The sequence below is a fragment of the Thermobia domestica genome, chromosome 8 (genome assembly GCF_964235325.1).
Source record: "Thermobia domestica chromosome 8, izTheDome1.hap1.1, whole genome shotgun sequence".
NCBI lineage: Eukaryota > Metazoa > Arthropoda > Insecta > Zygentoma > Lepismatidae > Thermobia > Thermobia domestica.
In genome coordinates this window covers 135,759,358-135,782,753 of record NC_137461.1, presented here as the reverse complement: position 1 = coordinate 135,782,753, position 23,396 = coordinate 135,759,358, and the positions used below count along the sequence as shown (strand labels likewise).

At 33.9% G+C, this 23,396-nt stretch overlaps 1 protein-coding gene across 2 annotated transcripts in view; it reads left to right on the top strand.

Moving 5' to 3' along the window:
- Positions 1 to 2,032: 2,032 nt before the first annotated feature.
- Positions 2,033 to 23,396, top strand: part of LOC145693225 (protein timeless-like) — a gene marked incomplete at its 5' end in the record, with an annotated part of 36,085 nt that continues 14,721 nt past the window's right edge. For both annotated transcript variants that reach the window (XM_081769018.1, XM_081769017.1), the window contains 10 exon segments: positions 2,033 to 2,159; positions 3,835 to 3,934; positions 4,790 to 4,982; positions 10,077 to 10,275; positions 10,516 to 10,655; positions 15,417 to 15,540; positions 16,817 to 16,973; positions 17,687 to 17,833; positions 19,230 to 19,430; positions 22,648 to 22,792. In XM_081769018.1, coding sequence (XP_081625144.1) covers positions 2,033 to 2,159; positions 3,835 to 3,934; positions 4,790 to 4,982; positions 10,077 to 10,275; positions 10,516 to 10,655; positions 15,417 to 15,540; positions 16,817 to 16,973; positions 17,687 to 17,833; positions 19,230 to 19,430; positions 22,648 to 22,792 — 1,533 coding nt within the window.

Genomic DNA, 23,396 nt, shown 5'->3' with positions numbered 1-23,396 from the left:
ATATGAACAAGCCGCAAACCACAAACCATTACGAATTCATCACCAGCTTGGAAAGTGTCTTATTAACGACTTGGATCCATGATTTCAAGAGGTCTGGGCCTACCACTCTACCATCCACTCGAACCAACTGGAGCCGTGACTTATCTGGCCAGACTGCACGTTACCAATCTTCTAAAGCCAAATCCACGTGTTCCCGAGTCCACGTGAGTCGGTGCTATCGATGATCAGTGCTTAGTAACAGCATTAGTGTCAGTTTTTGGTTGCAATACTCCATGGAAGTCTAATTACGCTATATTGACCTCTGAAAGACGTTGGCGAAACGTCTTGCATTGGTTCGTGCTGTAAGTGCATGTACTATTGCATGTCGATTTGCCCAGACGTTGTCGCTTGCGATTATTTAGGACATGTGGGCGGCCATTGTGTTGTTCCTGCTGGACCGTAATGCCTCCAATGGGTACCCACGGTCCACCCTTGATACTATGGCAAGAGAAAAATTCAATGTTCGGAGGACTTCTGAAATCGATGTTTCATTCGTTTAGCACCAACTATCGTCCCGCGCTCAAAGGCCGATAATTCCGTCGGGATGCCATCACCACAGTACACGACGTTTTACTACACTCACAAAAGTTCAACTGAATCAGCTTTGTGCCGTTTGACTGATCTTCCGTGAAGTTATCGCGACGTCAGCTGGATTTCTCTCGCTATCCCACGACTTTTGGCACTTAAGTGTAATTCTCAGTAATAAATAATTGAGTTCCTATTGGGAAAATCTTTCATTTGTTCCAAATGAGTGGCAACCATAAATATTTTAGCTAGGTTGCTAATTGAATAAATCTCACACATACAAAATGAAAAACCTTTACTGTATATTTACAATGTGTTATTAAAGATCATTAAATTTTTCAAATAAAATGTGAAGTGTTCATATATGAATACCGAGAAACTCAATTAATAAGTTCGTTCATTTTAGAAATGAATGTAGAAATTGTATAGCTGTAATTCTACCCACTTGTGGGTTTTGTTGTACAATTATCTGTTCGTAATACCATTACTATCTGTTTTTGAACGTAAATTGAGTATAAATCAATAGTCGCTTATTAGGGGAGTTCAAGCTATTATTGTAAACGAGAAATGATTGTCAAGTGTATGTGTTTGTATATTATTGATTCAAAGACAATACTGTCAGTTCACGGTAAACCTTACCTAGGTATTTTAATAGATAATTATTAAGAATAAATTTGTAACCTACGTTGTCTTCTTTTGGTAATAGAGTTTTACAGCATTATGTAATTAAGACCGACTTGAGGGTTCTTGGTAGAAAAAAAATATGTTTTTAGATTACTTAGAAAGCTTCATTTTGATTTTGATGTTCTTTTTGATCTTCAAAGAACAATCTTGTTTCTGTGTTCTCAGAAATTGTTAACATTTTAAATTTTGTGTTTTATTCATTTCTTGTCTAAAATACAAACATAAGTATAAAAATCAGGGAAGATATGTGAATTTTTACGCAAAAAATATGCAGCAATTCTAGAGTACCAATTGAAAATTGTTGATAATAAAATTCTTCTTTAGTTGAAGTATGTCCGGATAAGAGACAACAGTTGATTTCAATCTTTCAAGTTCAACAAACTACGAATTGATGCTCTAGTATATAGACTCTCTAGCCTTATTAAAATTTCACTATCTTATCTCGTTTTCATCTTTATCTTCATATCTTCGAGCAGGCGAATAAAAGATGAATGAATGTAAGTTCTACGAATTCCGAGAACATCAAGATAAGATCGTTCTTTCATTATTATTTCTTTAAGCTGTATTTTGATGTTATTCCATAGTTATTAATGGCAACCCTTTTGCAGTTATTGTTACTAGACTTGAGTTTGTCTAATATAACATAGAATTTTGGTGATATTTAAATAGCAAAAATTGTGTTGGCTAAGATGACTTCTTATTTTCTAAGCAAGCAAATCATTAAGAATAAATGGATGTCTTTAGTACATGTGTATAATGTTTTCCTGTTTCTTCTATTCCTTAGTCCAGTGCTTTCCTTTGATGTTGTGTCATATCTTACATTTGAGGGAGTGAACTTATGCGAACAATTAGAATTAGCATATCAACAACAAGAAACAGATCTCAAACCATGTTTGCGTAGGATGCATTTGGTAAGTCTTTGTAATCAGTAAATACTTACCTAAGATTTCCATCAGGTCAAGGGTAAGATTTAATTTTTTTCTACAATTAATTAAAAGTTTACTTTCAAATAATTTTTGAATATGTTATTAATTTTAAAAAAATATTTGGAATTTTTTTAACAAGTGTGGATGATAACTAAATGGCTATGACCATATAGAAAATTGTTTTGTTATAGTAAACTTTCGATTATTGTATGAAGTAAGTTGAAAATATCGTAGAAGTCTCAAGATTATTGTATGAAGTAAGTTGAAAATATCGTAGAAGTCTCAATGGGACTTGCAATTTTTCACCATCATTTACCATCGAGTTTTCAGTCACTTCCTTAATTACCATTCTCAAAATTTCAACTGGTTAGATGACTGTCTTTTTAGTGTGTATAAATTGACATGCAAATGCATTGAAGTATATATAGCCAATCCTACAGTCACATCGAAACAAAATGCGAATGCTACACATACTTGAAACAACCAAAAAATTCTTAAATAATGTTCACCAGAAACAGGACAAAATTTGGCTTTAATTCAAATAATACGTATGAGCAGTAGTGATACAGTATTTATAGTAAAGGAGGCAATTGAGACCAAATATGGCCCTATCTACATCAATAAGAAAAGCATACTACAATTCATCGCTATTTGGAATCATCTATTTCGCCTTTACGGGGTTCACCTATTAGTCAACCCAAGCGAAAAATGGTTCATATTCATCAGACAGTTGAAGCCTTGTGAATGGTAACTGAAGAAGTCATCGAAAGATAGAAGGCAAATTATTTTCAAAGACCGCTGAGTTTCCGCAAAGACTAATATAAGTTCATTTGACGTAGAAATGCTAATTTCTTCAATGTATTAAATATAATGTACTTCTTTTCTGAATTAATTTTTAAATATATATTCACGATGAGGCTGCTTAGTTTCCGGAACAATTGACTGGAAATGTGCCGCCGTGTTCAATTTGCTAGAAAGCATAAATATTATCATGTGCAGCTAGAAATGGTGAGGTGGGAGAGCTGAAGGGTACGGTCCTCTAGATTTTCTCTTAGATTTATATATATATATATATATATTAAAAAAAAAAAGTCAAAAGACATGCCCCTCTTCCATTCAATGCTAACTTCAGGTCTAAGTATGAGCGCTCTGTCTTAAAATGTGTCGATTTTTGTGTTAAAATTGTTACAATCAGTTTAACGAAGTTGGGAAATTTTTGGACTGAGTAAATAAAAGTAGACTTAAGTTAGGAAACTTTTGGACTGAGTAAACAAAACTAGACTTAATTAATCTATTTCTACTACTGATGTAACAGTTGTAAGAAAGATAATGAATATTTACACGATTTTCTATGAAATAAAGACGAACTTGACAGGACAGAACTACAGCTAGTAAATAAGCATAATTGTAAATTAAGTCTTAATTATCTAAAAAAAAAATCTTTAATTCTTCTTCTTATTATTAAATCACTGCGAAAAAAACACGATTCCGTTATCTCTTGCGTAGTTTATTGCGTAATTTACTATAAGATTAACGTATTTATTTTGATTGAATTTAACTTTAAAAATTAAGTGATAATAGTAATATCTACTAATTTACGAAAAACATATTATGATTTAACAATACTTTAATACTGATTTCGTTAATTATATTTCCACAGGTTGTAACTGCTATACGGGAATTTGTTCAAGCTGTAGATACTTACAAGAGGATTGCACACTTAAGCAGGGAAGACAAGGAACGCCTTCAGGAATTACAAGGTACGTTTATACACTTGACAGTCACGTTTTCTCACGGCCCTTTATTACCACTGTCTTCTTTTCGTTTTATTGATACCGGAAAAATCTCTGACAAGAAATTAATATTTCCAGTCTTTCATTCTTTTAGTGTACGAGAATAAGGAAAAAGCAATAAAATATGTATTCGAAAAGTACTGTTTTCACTCTGGTAGTATGCCAGAATAAAGAAAGCACGATAATAAACTCTCAGAAAAAAATACCGTTTCCGTTATCACTCTTTCAGTATACCAGAATAAGAAATGAACCAAAAAAAAAAAGTTCTTACAAAAATTTACCATTTTCACTGTGTTTACTATTTTAGTATACCAGAATAAGGAAAGGACCATAAAAAAAAAATTGCAAAAATTAACATTTCCACTGTTTCCATTTTTTGAGATTGGCTAGATTGTGGTAACATCTTTATCACAACATAAGATACGTGCCAACTTAATTGACGTTTGGCGTGAAATAATGGAAGTGTGAAGAGCTGTTGCGATGAGAAATAAGCTTTGTTCGGGGCGATTGCTGAGATATAATTACAAACTTTTCCTCTCACTGAGAACTACAGCAAAAACAATAAATAAAAAACGAACACTGATATCATAACATGTGTGTTATTGGTATAAATCAGTGATGACCAATCTGTAATGTGCTGCAGGCCAGGACAAACTTGATAGGTCAGGCAAATTAAAAATAAATAGGTAAACAAAAATTAAACATGTAATGATGATAGTGTAACAACGGTGTGAATCTTATATTGTGAATTTTCATTTTCTAAGATTTTTTCCTACAACTTATTTATTTTATTTTTTTTTTTTCATTTTATTTTATTTACAGTACAAATTGGAACAACAGAGAATCTACGATGTCTGTTTGTTCTTCTACTAAGGCATTACAATCCTAGATATCAAAGTAAACAGTATCTTCAAGATTTGGTAGCCACGAATCATATTCTTTTGTTATTTTTGGAAGGTGTCAGCAGATTACCTGATTATAAAGGATCCTTTAACATGATGGAACATATCAAACAGTAAGTATAATATGATATTACTTTACCTAGCTATATTAGTAAGGCTAAGATATTTTGTTTTGAGATATTTAAGTCGTATAAATTAGTTGCAATTTCATGTTAACGTAAATATAACAACTGCCAAAGGGATAACTTATACACAAGATGTGAATAATGTGAATTACTGCCTAAACACTAGATATTATGCCCAGCTTGAATGCTTCGTTTTCCCTCTCAACGATTGAAGCCCGATCATTAAAAGGAACACAAGATGTTCTGAGCTAGTAAAAGTAAATATTTACTGTAATATTTGATATAATAATAGAGGATAAAGTTAAACAGTTAAAATCAATTTTTGTGAGAAAATGCTATAAGAAAAGTACAAACGTGATTGTACTCTCAAAAAAGTTAAATACTGTTTTGAAATCAAGAAGGAACATTTTAAATGATAATTTCAGCCTTACTGTGATTTCACGATTTGCGGGGAATATGAGCTCCAATCAATTATTGCATAAAATTGCTTGAATTTGCAAAAGAAAATATTTTAAAATAAATGTAAACTTATTAGATATATTCCATATGTATGATAAATTGCAGTAAAACCACACCTTACGAACAAAGAGGAAATAACTATCAAGTAAACGTTGTTTCTCTTTCCTATTCCAATGTTCTTATGACATTTCCTTCGTAAACTTATATTTAACGAATAGTGATCAACCTTGATTTTTAACCTTTAAATCGCACACGCTTCAAAACCCTGCGTCTCGTAAACTACGAAGCTATTTAAGCCGATTTCATAGGGTTGGAAAAAAATCGTAACTTTTAATATTTGGTTTAGCTGGAGTCAAGTATTTTGGCCTCTTTGTTCTTTCCATTCTTCAAAGGTGATATCAGAAGCCATTCGAGCTCTTTGCGTGCGATAATAAACAGAATTGACAGTAGTACAAAAGTTACTGTGGTCGTATTTCGAAAATGAAATATTCATAATTGGGTGTCTACATTACGAAAACGAAATGTTCGTGATTTAACGGTTAAATAGCTTAATAATATTGAAGATGATGCAAGGAAGAATAAAATAAAAGCTCAATAATTGCAATTTGGACAAAACTGCCAACTTGAACTTTTCCTGATGAGCATATATTTGAATTATCATGTCAATATCTCTGAAATAGATTCTTTAACTAATTTCTGCTGACCGTATGATATTTTGTTTTTTACTTGTGAATTGCAACAATACTTTAATCACCTTCTTTTCAGACAAAAAGTAGCCCTTCATCTTTCTTCTTCTTGTTTGATCATTTGTTAATTTGCATCCTATTTAGAGAAGATGTTTCACAATAACTTTCGCAAATGGATATTACACATCATCGTAAGACGAAAGACGAAAGTTTATCTTGAACTTTGTTCAGAGATATCAGTGATCATCATAATTTAGCTGTATTAATATTTGGGAACTTAATGATTGTAAATACAACCCTTGGTTTATATATTTTCTCAGTTTTATGTTATATAACAGGAACGTTGTGCCTTGATGTAATTGGTATACAAAGGCATTCTACTTCTTCTTTTTGTTATTATTATTTCTATTCATGTGGAAGTGAGAATGCTACCCTGACAAGGTTGTATACCACCATACACCATACATAGATTTTAATGCGACTATATAGGGTGTTTCAAAACAACACCGACAACGTTTGGGAGGTGATTCCTAACACCAAGATAAGACAAAAAGTATAGACCAACCTCGGTGCACAAATGCTTCCTTTCGGAGTTACAGGCTGCCGAAAACATGAAAAAATGAACTTTAAAAGACCATAGCTCCAAAACTATGGGATCTACCGTAGTCGATCAAGACTTCACGTAGGAACTAATATGTGGGCTATCCAAAAATACATGTTTCAGAATCCTAAGGTACTCACGAAGCATTTTTTATAGAGAAAGTTTGGCTACGGGCATATAATTTGAAGTACTCTCCAACTATCTCCATAAAAATTGTTACGCAAGTACCGCAGGATTCTGAAACTTGGATATTTGGATAGGGCACGTACTAGTTCCTCAGTGAAGTCTTGACCCGACTACGGTAGGTCCCATAGTTTTGAAGCTATGGACCTTTAAAGTTCATTTTTCATGTTTTCAGCAGCCTATAACTCCGAAAGGAAGCACTTGTGCACCCAAGATAGTTTGTAGTTTTTGTCTTATCTTGGTGTCAGGAATCATCTCCCAAACGTTGTCGGTGTTGTTTTGAAACACACTGTATATTCTTTATCTACAAACACTAGTATTAGGTATAAGGAGAAGCATTATAATTTAAACCGCTTGTAGAGCAGTCTTATCGATAAACGCAAAAGGTACTCACTTTTGCTCCTTCAAATTATTATCGATTGTCTAAAACATTATATTAAACGTCAGCGCCAGCTGCCAGTTTTGCCAAGACTTAGATAAGGAAAGATATTTAGTAGGGATAGAGTGTAAAGAAATTAAATACTTACACTCATAACCAGAAACATCCTGCTGGTCCATAGAATACCCATCTTTAATCTTTGTTCTTCTTATTCAGTGATTGTTGACGGTGTTGAAGGTGCCAGTGATGTTAATTCCAATCTTTGTCCAAAGTGGCTATGCCCGAATTTTATTTTGATCTCCTCGTTCGAAAGAAAAAAAGTGTCGTGTGCCTTCACTGTCATCACCAACCAGTGAAGAAGAAGGAAGATTTAAGACGAATACTCTGTTGAACTTTAATATGTTTTTATTTATGAGTGTAAACATTTAATTTCCGTACATCCTATCCCTACTAAATTCCTCTTCTTACTTTAACTTTGACACTATTGATACTTGTCAACAAGAATTCGACATTTAATATAAATTGATGTAATACGATTTTCAGTTTTTAGTATTTATAAGTAAAAATTAACTATATCTGATATTTTGGATGTTCTTTTATTCCGACTTATAACCTTCTCCCAAGTATACATCAGAAGTGTTTACAATTTGAAAAAAAAAAAAGTATATCCAAGGAGAAAAGAAATGTCTAATTTTCTCTTATATTACTTTTCTCATTCATTTACTTCAGTGGCGTATTTACGATTTTGTTTCGGGGGGCTTTGCTAACTTTCGAAAGGGGGGGCTTTGCCTGAAAATGTGAAAATTCTGCAAGATATTTCATATAATTTACTATAGTAAGTAAGATTTCGGGGGGGGGGCTTAAGCCCGGAATCCCCCCTAAATACGCCACTGATTTACTTGTTCATTAAGTATGTAGAAGTGTAATATCTGAAATATACTTTGTTTTATATATACTGAAATATCTTTACAAATATACGCTCAACTAATTTTTAAAACTTATTGTTCTCATAACCTAACATTGTTAGGGTCATTAAGTTAAGAAGCTCAGGTGGCCAAGTCATGTAGTCAGAATGGAAAAAAGTAGTAGGAACGCTTTCAAAATTTTAACTGAAAACCCAATTGAAAAAAGATCATTTGGAAGATCTAGGTGCAGATAGAAGGTCAATATTAACCATTTGAAACAGTGGCGTTTTTAAGGGAGAACGTAGTCTTTCAGTTAACTGTTCATCCGAGCATCATGGTTTATACGTCGTTCTTTTAAGAATAAAATAAACTTTCAAGCGGGAGCAATTCCGCGAGTGTATGACGTACACGAAAACAGAGATTTGAGATAATTCAGAAAATCTCTTCTTCAAAATAACCTCTTTCGGAAAGTTTTGTGCCCCCTGGACCGGCCTTGGCTTCACATAACCAGATGCAATCTATCTTGAAATATACTCGTGTCCCTTCGTAACTCATGTGTGAAGTCACATTCCAATATCCTGAACAATTTTGAGGGACAACATATTTCTCAATCCTTCTTATAAATAACCACATCAAGCATTCAAATCAAAATAATTCAAATCACTTTCCCTATTCCAGCTTTCAAATTACAAACAAAACCTCGTGTTGGCAAAAATAAATAAATAACTAAAAATAAAAAAATGTAAAAACAAGCATCAAAAAGTCACAAAAAGAACAATAGAATCTTACAGCGACCACCGAGCACTTATATCTATGAAAACTAACTGGCAATGATTTCTTTCAACATAACTGCACTGCAAAGATAAAAGCTTTCTGACTCCTATGAGTAAATAGGGGGTTGAAGCGAGGAGAGCTGATAAGGGTCATTTTCTCATCTATGGTCATACACTGTGGACCTTATATCTGTCAGGCTTTCTTGGATCCTGCCTTTGATCCTTGCTTGAAAACGAAACAACCTAATATTTTTAGTCGTTTGAGAAACACGTGCAGATCACAAAAAAAAATATTTAACTGTGGCATCACCATCCCGCCCTTGTTTGTCAACAAACAATAGAGACATTTCTAGAAATCTTTAAAAAGTTACAAAAAAAAAAAAAAAAAAAAAAAAGACAGTTTCAATAAAGAACTTTGAGAGAGGGAGAGTAAGAGGCATATGCCCATATCATAACGTATGTGCTATGCCGTGTCAAAGGGTTAAGATGGATATTGGAAAAGTAGAAATACAAAGTAGGAACTGGATCCAGTTAACTAAGAACACAAGTCAATGGAGAGCTTTTGTGAATGCAACATTGAATTCTTTCTGTTACATAAGCCACATATTTAGCTAGTTAATTGTTCTCAGAACAACATATCCAGTTATACTTTCTTGTTAACGTGAACATCCTCAATTAATGTAAATGTAGTTCGGCATAATGGAATTTCTTTGATATAATTGAAATAGAAATGGAAATAGGTTATTAACATGACAGAAATATCTAGTTTTCGGCAAATAGTTAGTCTTATTGTTTTTCGCAAGAGTGACTCGTTCTATTGCTGGCCGGAGTTCGTGGTTTCGATCCCATTTTAAACTCACATCTCATATAACTTAATGCTGAAGAGAATCTCCTAAACACCCAGGTAGTCAATCTTATCTTATCGAACAATCGAAAGTAGCAGAGGTTAGAAAGAAACTTAAGAATACAAAGATATCATCATCGCTGTTGAATTTCCCTAAATCTTTTTACATTATGTGTTTAAGAAAATATTCAGATTATTTTCTAGTACAGTCGTGTGTGTCCTAAAATACGTTTTCATCTTCCCTATTTTCAGATTTGCAACAGCGGAAGTAATGCACCAGTATGGGAGATTACTAGAAGACTTTCAAAATAATGGACAGTTTATCAACGATTGCGTATTTACAATGATGCATCATATAGCTGGAGATTTGAGCCAAGTAGAAACTCTGTTTCAGCCAGTAATTTTGAGAGTTTTTTCTCAAATTTGGGAAATGGAATTTGAAATTTGTGACGTAAGTTTCATTTGTTGTAATTGTACACAGAGTGTATACAAAGTGTAAGATTATAATTTTTACATTAATATTATTTATTAGAGTCACATTTCTGAAATATACATATGTTTTCCAATTTTCTCTTGGTGTATCATTATTATTACTTAATTATTTGTAAACTTACACAAAAGACTAAGGTGAATATTTATTCAATTTGATATTTAAAATGAATCTAAGGAGGATTTATTTGTCGTTTTTCAGGATTGGGCCGATCTAGTAGAGTACGTTATTAACAAATTCATGAGTAGTACAAGGCACACGCCTCTTCCTCCACGTTTGTTCCCAGCCCAATTGAGACCTGAAGAGGTTGAGGATGGAAAGAAAACAAAAGACGCTGGGAGGTGAGTTCGTACATTAGTTGTATTTTTGAAATAAAGTAATTTATACTCTGAAAAAATTAGGTACTAAAGGAGTGATGGGATTCTCTTCTTAATATCACATTCAAAGTTTATAAGATGTATAATGTGGTAACTACTTGCTAATTCTAGAATCGAGTGTTAATTGTCAAATGCAAATTGCTTGCTCGTTTGTGTAAAGGATATTCTACGCTATTTTCGTGATTTGTGATGATTCAATTTTACAGTATTCATGTTTAGATTTCCTTTATGAATATATCGGTTTCTTAATTTACTTCAAAGCACGTACAGGTACTGCAAGCACTTATACTAATCAAAATATTTATTGTACTATATAATAATTCGTTGAATGGCTATTTTACTTTCGTATTATATTATCACTTAACAGTTGTGTTTACTAGATTTCTTTAAAGGTATATGTATTGTAAAAACTGCCTAATTCGGTCTCATTTTTCTTGAGTCTGCGTTTTCAGTAAGATAGGTTTACTTATCACTCTGTATGTTGGCCAACTGAGTATCTTAAAAATTTGCCGCATTGTTCCTATGTGCTTTATATTCATTTATATATGTTGAACATGGAACATTAGACTGCAAAATTAATTTATTCATTTCTTAGAAACCCTTTCAGAGCATATTTTAGTATTGTCAAGAAAGAAAAGGGAAACTTGTCTTTGAGAGTGACTTGTCCAAAAATGCAGGAAATAATTGTATCTATTGATGTTGCTTTTTCTTCTCACTATTTCGGTATGTACAATGAACAGGTTGGCATTATTAAGCTTTCTCATCTTATTTTGTAAATTCAAGATATTTGGTAGTCCAGTCAGGACTGATCTGTGAATGTCATTGATTTACTTCGTATATTTGAAACATTTTCCTTTTGGAGAATACATGTAAGAGATTTCTAACAAATAACGATCATATTCGTGTTACAAAGTGCGAAAACAAAATGAAAGCGTAAGTTCGATCTACTCCCGCTGTTTGCTGGAAGCCTTGATTAGTAGAGAAATGCGGGTGTTTGTAAAATTTGCAACTGAGATTTTCTCAGAGGAGAATGATGAAAATACTGATAGCCCACATTACGCATGAACGGAGATTTGGCATTTGGGGGGCGGGTACATTTTCCTCTGCGATACTCTCTGAAATAATCACTGGACGGAGGGTTAAAGAATATACCGTAGCATTTTGTAAGTAATTGAGGTGCTTGCTACAATAAGGAGTTAGCTCCAAATTCAGTGGTTTGCGGTACTTACCCGTTCTTTCTCCCTCTCCCCCTCTCCAACAGCTGTTATGAAGAAATGATTTGTCCTATTACAGGGTGGCGCGTATTGTATCTACCAACTTCAAATGAAAATACAAAGGTGTGTTATGCAAGTTTTAATGCAAAACTGTTATGGAATATAAGTATATGGACTGGCAATTTGTACACTGTACAACACTTGTCGAAGGAGCTCACTAAACTTTAAAAATAACGTCCTGTAAATGTCCGCCTTTTTCCTGGATGCACTGCTGCAGGCGACGTGGGAAGGCATTCATCACACGCATTAACGTATCCTGTGGAATGGAACTTATCACATGACGAATGGCAGTCTTCAGTTCGTCAATTGTCTTCACGCGATTGGCAAAGACCCTTTCCTTAACATATCCCCAGAGGAAGTAATCAGGAGCTGTTAAATCTGGGGAACGGGATGGCCATGAGACATCGCCAAATCGGGATATCACGCGGTTTGGAAATGTTTCTCTGAGTATAGACATACTTTGGCGTGCCGTGTGTGCCGTAGCACCGTCTTGCTGGAAATAAACGTTATTGATCACACCCCTTTCCTGCAATTCCGGAATGAGAAACGTCTGTAACATATGGCAGTAGCGGTCGGAATTTACAGTTGTTGCATGTCCGGCGTCATCCTCAAAAAAATAGGGACCAATAATGCCACACATTCCAACTGCACACCATACCACAACTTTTGGGCTACCTTGAGGCTTTTCATGTAATGAACGAGGATTCTCCTGAGACCAATACCGGAAGTTTTGCTTATTAACATACCCAGTCAGGTGGAAGATTGCTTCATCGGACATCAAAAGTTGTTGGAGGAACAGTGGATCTCGGTTAATCAACTCAAGAATGTTCTGGCAGTTATTGAGTCTGTTTTCCTTATCAATGGCTCTCAACTCTTGTACCACCTGCAGTTTATACGGATGGAACTTCAAATCACCCAGCAAACGACCCAATGAACGTCGTGTCAAATGTAATGTTCGTGCATGTTGCCGTGCTGAACGTTTGGGACTGCGTTCCATCGCTACGCGCACTCGTTCCAAGTTTACATTTGTTCGAACACTTCGTCCACGACCTGGTGATTTCCGGTTCACAACACTACCTGTGGCCCGCCACTGTCTCACCCATCTCAGAATACTGTGTCTCTCGGGTATAGCAACATGGCGATCATCACTGTTTCGTCGCAGTGCCCGCTGAGCCTCACTGACAGAACCGGTTCGGATAAAGGCTTCCACCGCCGCAATTCGCGTCTGCACAGACCACCGCTCCATGGTAAACTAATTGCCAGAGGCCCTGCTATTCAGTGCCGTAAGCATGCGCAGCATTCGTACGCGCATTTGATCAGGGTTGCCAACTGCAACTGGTAGATACAATACGCGCCACCCTGTAGTTCTTGAAATATCCATTAATTGGAGTAGACTATACTGTCCCAGCTGGAATAAAAATTGAATTTTTAAAACTTTTCTTTTATTTCCCCAAAAATAGTAAAAATGATGCTGATCCTTGTTGCAGCAAGGCCCTCAATTAGCATAACAAATAATTTTCCTGCATATTATTTATAAAATACAAACTAAAGATAGATAATAGTCACCACATTAGAAATAATTATATTATAAGGTATCTATTGAAGCTTTCCTGGCGACGTATTGTGAACAGGTCTTCTCGGGCTAGCAGCCAGGTAAATACTGTTATATCTTGAGACGTTTCGAGGGCTGACATCGTCCTCATCTTCAGGCGAATATGATGGTGCAATGGAGTGTATGGAATATATATACTCATGTATGTATGATTGGACTCTTCTGATTGGTGGTTGAAATGGCGGGATATGATTGGTGTCCATGTTTTACTCAGTTGGAATCCTGTGTCTCTGTTAAGATTCGTTTTTTCTTGTGTGATTGCAACGGCTTCTTTTATCCTCCTGTTCTAAACTCTTGAGCATTTTGCTATTATTTCGGCATCTGTGAACAAAATCTTATGTTGCTGTTTGATGCTATGTTCAGCCAGTCCGGATTTTTCTGGTTGGTTTAGTCTGATGTAACTTGCATCTGGCTTCAATGGTTCGTCCTGTTTGTCCAATATATGACTTACCACATTCACATGGAATGCGGTAAACTCCAGGAGTTTGGAGGCCCAGGTCATCTTTGGTTGATCGTATTACGTTTTTTATTTTTGCTGGAGGTTTGTGTATTGTCCTGATGTTGTACCTGGCAAATAGTCTGCTGAGCTTTCCAGAAGTGTTCCCGGTGTATGGGAGGCAGATTGTGTTCTTCCGTTCTTCATTCACAGTTTCTTCTGCACTTTTGTCCTTGTTGTCAGGGTCCTTCGTTCTGGTCCTTTTCAGGGCCATATTTATATCTCGCATTGAGTATCCATTCTGTAGCATGGCGCTGCGAAGGTGATTAAGTTCCTCTGTTAAACAATCCTTGTTGGAGATGGAGAATGCTCTATGTGCCAAAGTGTTGAGAACTCCAAGCCGTTGAGCTTTGTGATGGAAACTGTTTGCGTTCAGATATAAATCTGTATGTGTTGGTTTCCTGTATACCCTATGGCCTAGGCTGCCATCCGGTCTTCTGTATATCACGATGTCAAGAAATGGTAGACGTCTATCTTGTTCAACTTCCATCGTGAATTTAATATTCGGATGCTGGTTATTGAGATGCTGCAGGAATTCCTGTAAGGAGTCGCGTCCATGTGGCCAGATGGTGAAGGTGTCATCAACATATCTATAGAAATGTGTGGGTGCAAGTAGTGCTTTCTTCAGTGTTTCATGTTCAAAGTGTCCCATATAAAAATTGGCTACTGCAGGTGAGAGTGGAGAACCCATGGCGACGCCGTCTGTTTGCTCGTAGTACTGACCACGGTATAGAAAGAAGGTTGAAGTGAGAACATGTTGAAAGAGATCGAATATCTCAGGCCGGAAGTGTTTCCCAAGAAGCAGTAGTGTATCCTTAATCGGAACTCTGGTAAACAATGATACCACATCGAAACTAACCATAAGATCTTTGGAAGAGATCTTCATCGTCTTCAGGCTTTTTACAAACTCTGTTGAGTTTTTCACATGGTGTTCACACTTGCCCACGTATGGTTGGAGTAATGTTGTAAGATACTATATATTTCATACACTCCATACATGAGTATATATATATATTCCATACACTCCATTGCACCATCATATTCGCCTGAAAATGAGGACGATATCAGCCCTCGAAACGTCGCAAGATATAACAGTATTTACCTGGTTGCTAGCCCGAGAAGACCTGTTCACAATTATATTATAGACTATAATAGTGTACATTTTACTTCAAAATATAATTAATTTCTGTAAGCTTGCCAGTTTCTAATGAACCGATGGTAGGTTGTACTGTGCGACAAGAACTATTAGTTAAAAATAGCCTAGGGATTCAGGAATACCTTTTTAATAATGTAGTCTCTTGGATACGATTATGGAATTTATTTTATTTTATTTCTTCATTTAGATCAAAAGAGGATATGGAGAACCTGTATTGGTATTTCATGCACGGAGCAAAGAATGCTGACTGCGTGGAGCAAGTTGTGAAGCTCTATTCAGACAACGGAACTACGAACAGAGCTCGTATGGATGTAAGTACTGATAGAATCCTGCAATGATACTCGTACAGAACAAACGATGTTTATTACAATTATATATAAATAATATATATGTAAATAATAGTATTTACAAATTAAGCGTACTACTATTCTACAAACGCTTGATAATATTTTCGGCATGTAAAGAACATTTATAGGACTGAAAAGTTTCGTGAACTGAACTTACAGATGTAATATACCTTCATTTCAATTTTACTTTAGGTGCATCATAATGTGTAATATATGACATACCATCAGTACAAACATAATATATAATAGTTGCATTTGAAATAATGATTAAGAGTTTTTCGGAGCCCTACGGAGGAAACAAGGGGTATGATGATAGCAGTAGAAACTAAGAATGGGAAGGTAGTTAGTGAGAGGAGTGAAGTTTTACGAATAGGTTGAAGGCTTATATAGGAAGATTGATAGAATATGTTGAAGACCTGAATGAGAATAGAGATAGACCAAGTGGCCTAGATGTTGGAGTAGAAAATGAAGCACGCGAAGATGTTAAAGAATTTAATATTCTACAGGATGACTTTGAAAAAGTTATATCCGAGATTAGAAATGGTAAGGTAACTAGGACAGGATAGATAATATACCAATCAAATTCATTAAAAATATGGGAAACAAGAGCAAGAAAGAAATGTTCCGACTCTGCATTGAAATATATGAAACAAGACAGTGGCCAAAAGATTTCCTGAAAATGATCCCATGATACCGTTGGCTAAGGAATCGAACCCAAAGAAATTTGAAAACTAGAACTATTAGTCTCATATCGCATACAGGCAAAATTATGCTTTGAATACTGAATAGAGGATTGTATGGAAGAACAAATGAAGAAGATAAGAAGGGGATGAGGGCATAAGAATGCAATTTACTTATTAAGGGCGGTCGATGTAAGGTTTATAGAAAAAGGGAAAGAGATGTATATTGTATTTATTAATCTGGAAGTGACTTTTGAACGGTAAACTGGAAATTATTGTTGGGAGTTCCACAGAGGTTGATTCATTTAAACTCATGGCTGTAAAATTGCCAGGATGCAAACAACAGTACTTCGTTAGTCACGCAGTAGAGCAGCGTGATCGAGCGTTGTCTAGCTTAGAGTTATGAGAAAGTCACGTTCATTATTTGAGAATTTCGTAGCTCAAGTTAAGATGTTGTTAGTATAGAGGGTTTCAATGATCCTCAAAATGTTGTGGAATATTCATAAAAATTTTACTAGTAATGATAATCAAATTATATATGTATTCGTTTTATTTTTCAGAACTGTGATGATCAAAAAAATGTAACACAAGAATCAAGTACAAAAAATAGTCAAAAACAACCGTGCGTTATGATGGACTGTTCTGAAAATGGTATAGAGACAAACGATGGAGCAAAGAATACCTCACAAACAAGCGATGAAATAACGTTACTTAGAGGTAAGTCACTAACCAGTATAAATAAATTTGTAACAATGTTGATTTCTACGATATGTTTACTTTGCCCTACGAGAAGCGAAATTAATTTGTCTTAAAATAATCAGGTATGAGTTAGAAAAAATAAGCAGTTACATGTGATTTCGGTTTCTGTTATCTTTATAACTCAATAACAATAAAACAGCCCGTAAGTTAAAATAGTCTTATCCGTTCACTGTAGGTAATGCAATTCTATTACCGTTGCAGTATTTATTATATTACAATCAAGCCAAGATCAGGATTCTTTCTATTAACTTAAGTGTACTGACAGAAATGTAGTATATATATCTTCTCATATGAAATATCAGTCGTAAAATTTATTCTCTAAAGTTCGTACTTCCAGATCTCCTGCACGATTTCGATAGCTTATTAATTTATATCTAATAATGGGGAAATATTATGAAATGTATAATCAGAAAATCAGAATATTTAAGTATAGTTGTAAATTAAGTGTGCTCCAAAGATATAATTTGGGTCATAACATTTTTTTCAAATATTGACAGTTAAGAACATGTTTACAATATTTCTATTTTTTCTAAATATTTTCTAAAAGATTGTATTTTTTAGAGAAATTTATCGTAGTGAAATGAAATAACTCTTTGTTATCGTTCTACCAACTTAGTCATGACGTAGCATAGGTCTTATTGATTTTCTTTTCTCTATCGCTGTCATTTCAGAGCATCTGCTGAAGGAGAACAAAGGACGGGAAATCATGTGGCTGCAACAACAGCTTCTTGAAGCCTGTTATGTAAAATTAAATCAGGAGCACAAAGAATGCAAGAAATCGATACCCATAATGGAACCTATACCATACCATTATTCACGTATGTTATCTTTACTACTGTTCCTGTACCACTAACTTAAAAAAATATGATACCAAGGATTAAATAATAAACTTAGACTTTATTTTCATAAATTGATCAAAAGACTACTTGCTTTGCTTTCTTCTGTATTTCGAATTTGTTACTGATCGTCTATAGCAGAAGTTTATCTGCTTTTCCTGATAAAAGTACAGGAGTACAGTAGATAAGAGCAAGGTGCCTTTTCGTTTAGTTTATCTGTTTATTTTTTAAAGTAAAGACGAATTTTTAGGTAATTTATATTAACGATTCAGTATTGCATAATTTGAAATACTGGAAAAAAACTATAAGCAATTGAGAAGTTTTGCTGACCGAAAAAAATAATTTTGCTAACAAATTGATAGTGAATTTTATTGTTGAATTTAATAATGAATATACATTTAACAACATAAGCTTTAGAGCAGACCTATACATTTAATAATATCGGATATTCAGCATGTTATCCACTGGACAAAGCTTTAAATTATGCTTAGTTTTTCTTGTGACTTAATGCTTTTAATTTAATTTAAAATTACAAATCAGAAACAATTATTGAAACGTTTTTGCTTATATGTATTGCTATTTTCAAAAAGAATAGTTTCTGCGCAAAGACTTCATAGACGTCTTATTTTTACCATATTGTTAGTTCTTCTTGTGAATCTATAGTAGGTTATACTTATAATCCTACATCTTGATGACTTTCTTAATATATTCGTTCTTGCTTTTGTACAGTATAATTAAAGAAATCATAATTCTTTGTGTGTGGTTTTTGTTCCGAACATTTGTTTAAAAACAAGAAAGCAGTTCGTTGCAGTCTAACAGATATAATTCATTTTCTGGCTACGTACCGATATTTTGTCACATGTAGGGCTTTATTATGATCGGTGGAAAATAAAGAAATAATAAAGTAAAATGTTACCTTGTTTTACGTATCATTGTTTAACATGTTTTCTTAATTCATTGAATATAGTTTGACCTCTTCTTTGGTCATTGCCACAATTGATATTTTTAATTTTAAACTTTAAGATCAATAATTATGTAGATTATAAGCTTTGTAGTGATACATTACTGTTGTGAATAGCAATGTAAAACCCAATTATTACAAACATCTTAAAAGTCTGTAATAATGTAATTTACAATTATTCTTGAATATTAACAAATCAATAAATGAAGTCAATATCTAGTTTATTAAAATATTGCACATGGCATTTAATTCCTGATATCATACTAAGTTAGTTGAAAAAGGTAATTTATCTATACTTAATTAAAACATGTATGAACTTCTATACAAACATCTTACCGATATGATATTATGTGTTAATGTACCTTATATTTATGTTTTTTTTTTTTTTTTTTTTTTTTTTTAATTTTCTTTATATAGTAATGAAGCAATCGATACCTCTGGTCCAGTGGAACTCTGATCAAAAGAGCATATTCATGTATCAACCTTTTATATTGCTATTGCACAAATTGGGATTTCATTTGCCAGCTGACGTTGGAAAAGTCTTCGTCCGTATACCTAATTTTTGGACATCAGATGTATTATTCAGTGTTGCTCAGAAGCTTGGACCAATTAACAGCTGTAAGTCTTTCCTAATTTTATTACCATATACGATTGCATTTCCTTAAGTTAACTGTTTATAACTCTAATTTTCAGTATCTCAAAGTAATTTCGATGTCTTGAGAAGATAAGCTTTAATATTAATAACTTTGCTTTAACTCAAAATTCTGTTATTCGATTTTTTGTTAACCTGGAAGGTTTCATGTATCGGACGTCCATCGTTCATATAAGTTGAATTCCGAGAAATATTGTATTAGAAAGTAATACAAAACTGATATCTCTATTCTAGTGTAAGAAAAGATTTTGGAGGGGGTGCATTGCAAACTGAGTAAATCTCATTCTCTCTCTCCTCTGTTCTCCATTCTCCATCCTGAAAAGCAACAAGGTTGTACAAGAACAAAACGCAAAAATGACTGTCAAGTCTCCTTTCATAAGTTGTAAATTCCGGGTACCGATAGTTTGATTTGTGCTCCATAGTTAATCTCAATTAAAGAAGAATTATTCGTAAATTAAATTAATTTAAAAATTATGGTATTAGTGGTTATTGTTTTCTCACAAGAATAATTAGTCATTAATATTACTTGCATTAATACAGGGTGTTTGAAAAAGAACTCCCTAGTTTTAAGTATAAATTTAGTTGGGAAATGAATGAAAACTTACATCAATGAGTACATATCATGAAAGAGAATTCCTTCAAGTTTTGTTTAATGTAGGTAGACTTCAACGTGGGATCCATTTGTGGCTCTGCATACGTCGAGACGATATTCCACTTCTCGCCACGTATTCACCAACATTTCAGATGTAACTGTCCCAACCGCCGCGACGATTCTTTCCCGTAAATGATTGATGTCTCTGATCTTTTCACTGTATAAAACATGTTTTATGTGGCCCTAAAAGAAAAAAAAAGTCCAGTGGGGTTAAGTCTGGGCTTCGTGGTGGCCAAGCTACTAGGTCAGCCCTGCCTATCCACCTTCCTGGAAAGCGAGTGTCAAGAGCCGCACACACATGGTTACTGTAATGAAGTGGGGCGCCATCTTGTTGGAAAAACACAAGCCCATTTTCCGCCTCAATATCATCAATTTGGGGAAAGACGTAATGTGTCAGCATGTCATAGTAAACGTCCCCGTTTATTGTTTTTTTTTCTACAAAAATGAAAGGACCAATCACACGATCTTCCATCAAACCACACCAGATATTAAGTGTGGGAGAGTCACGTTGATGCTGAATAACTTCATGTGGATGCTTTTCCCCCCCCCCCCCAAATTCTGCAGTTATGACGATTAACTGTTCCACTGACATGAAATGTAGCCTCATCAGGAAAGAGAATCTTTTTTTTTTTTTTTTTTTTTTTTAATTGACATCATCAATTCTGTGTAGAAAGTCAGCAGCTAACTCATACCTTTTGATGTTCTAAGTAGGTTTAATTTCATGTAATTGCAATTTGTAGGCGCGCAACTTAAGTCTTTTACGCACAACATCATACACAGTACCTTTAGGCACTCCCAATTGTAGACTACGTCTGTCCAATGACTTCTTCGGGCTCCGAACACAAGAAACATGGATCTGTTCAACATCTTCAGAAGATCTCGGTCTACCTGGTGATTTTGCTTTTAAAACACTACCGGTTTCCTTGAAACACTTTAGCCAATGACGGATAGTTTTTGCTGTAGGTGGTTCACCACCATACTGACGTCTAAAATTACGTTGCACTGTTATAACGGACTCAGTTTTCAAGAACCAAATAACACACTGCGCTTTCTGTTGCGGAGTACATATTGTTGCTGAGTTACTTTGCACTGAACGCCTGCCTGGACTGAACTGAGGAAACAGAGGAAAAAAACAGCACTGGTGCCGTCTCAAGGTCAAGCAGACCTGCCAACTGTAGGGAGCCAAACTTGGAGAGTTGATGAATCAAACACCACAAACTAGAATAGTGTATGCCACTTTGTACAGATTCTAGGACACATTAAAACTAAGGAGTCCTTTTTCAAACACACTGTATAATATGTAGTAGTAGTAGTAGTGTCATAACGCTATCTGTAATGGTGCTGGTTGCTTTATTCTCTCTACCTCATAGTAGTTACTTCGTATACGATTGTCGATTTCTTCTAATGATATAATTAGATAAAATTTTTATTTCCTATATCTCGAATTTTCTAAAAACATTTTAAATTTCCGAAATCACTTTGGAATATATATATATATATATATATATATATATATATAGATTGAGAGAGAGAGAGACAAAGCACATAAGTAGATAACAAGAAAGATGTTCTCAATAATAAATAAAAAATACTTCTATTACTAAGATCAAACAGATTTTATCTTATTTAAAATGCTATGAACAAACACTGTTTTACAAGATATCATAAACTAATGTTGTTGTGTTTCATTGCTGTTGTTAAGTTCAAACAGTAATGAAACAAAACGACATTAGTGTATTAAATCTTGTAAAATTGGTGTTTTCAAGTTTCATTTATCAATAATTTTTAAGTGAAATAAGAAGACAGCTTTTATTGCTTCAAAGAGTTCAATTAAATATAATTGTCTGCTACTGATTAAAATCTGCTCTCAAATAGATCTATTCATAGGAAACATGTCAGGAATAGGAATATGTTTAATGAACTGGCTATACATAGAAACAAGTAGTGGTACTTTTGCTTAGAATAAAAACAAATGCTTTCAAAGAGTAATTACTCTTCATATAGCCCACAAAATTTGTTTCACATCATACTTGTTTGATAAGGAATGTATTGATTTACAAAGACGAAGCAAGATATATTGTATCTTGCCTGAAATAACTAGTTATATTAAGAACTGTTCTCCTACCAATGCAAATCTTCACTATTCAGTTATTTGTACTCTGATAAAATAACTTCCATATTCTGACAGTTCTTTTCGAGTTACACAGGATGAGTATCTCTGACAGTGCCACTTTCAGCTATTAAGCTTATTTAATTCGTTTTGCTAAACAATATGATATGTAAGCTGCCAGAAATGCAAGATATTTTAATCAGAGTAAGGTTGCCTGTTTTTGATGATAGTTCAGTGTTCTTTCTCTTCTCGATATTAACAAGTATTTGGAGAATATTCAGTAGTAATCAAATTATTGTTTATTTAAGCAGCTTTATAATTTTTTAAAATGAAAATTGTAAAACCAGTGTTCCTACATTTACATTTTCAAAAATACAAAGGAACTTGTTTTGACCTTTATATTTTAAACTTATTTTACCAGCCCAACTTAAATTTGATGCTAATTTCTCAAGAGTTCGTGATGAACCAAATATTAAAGCAACAGTAGAAGAATCTGAGTTGTCGGATACTCCGTTCAGTGTTCTCAAGTCAAAGCAGTCGTCTTCTGCAATAAGATTCATGCCTTTGTAAGTATTTTGTGAGATTAATGAATTATCCGTAAGCAAGAGAAAATAAAATAGCATCACTCAATTTATTTGGTAAAATAAGCATTTTAAAAATAATTTTGGGAGAACTAGTTAAATGAAATTCGACTTGAAACAATTCTCATTTTGTTCATGAATTCTCAGAATACATAATTTACTTCTGTCATAATTAGAGAAATATTTAGCAGAATTTAACATTGTGTTTATTTAATACTAGTTCTGTCATATTTTTTCTCTTTAGCTGAGTTTAAATTTATATGTATACAGAATTAATGTTTAGAATTTGTAAATTTAAATTGCAGGTACTTGTAATGTATCCTTGCTTCCATATTCTGTGAGACAAGGCTTATAGTATACATTATAAAAAATGCATTACTATTTATGTTCCGGAAACCTAATGAATAATGTATTTGTATGGTGTCTCTAAGCTTTGCCTCAGTGGAACGTGGATAAAAATTAAAACTAGCTGCTATATCTATATCTTTTATAATTAAGTTTGACGTAGATAGTAATCCTTTATTCTGATAAACATAAATCGTAAAATTTTAATGTATTGAATTTATGAAATTCCGTCGTGCTTTCAAGG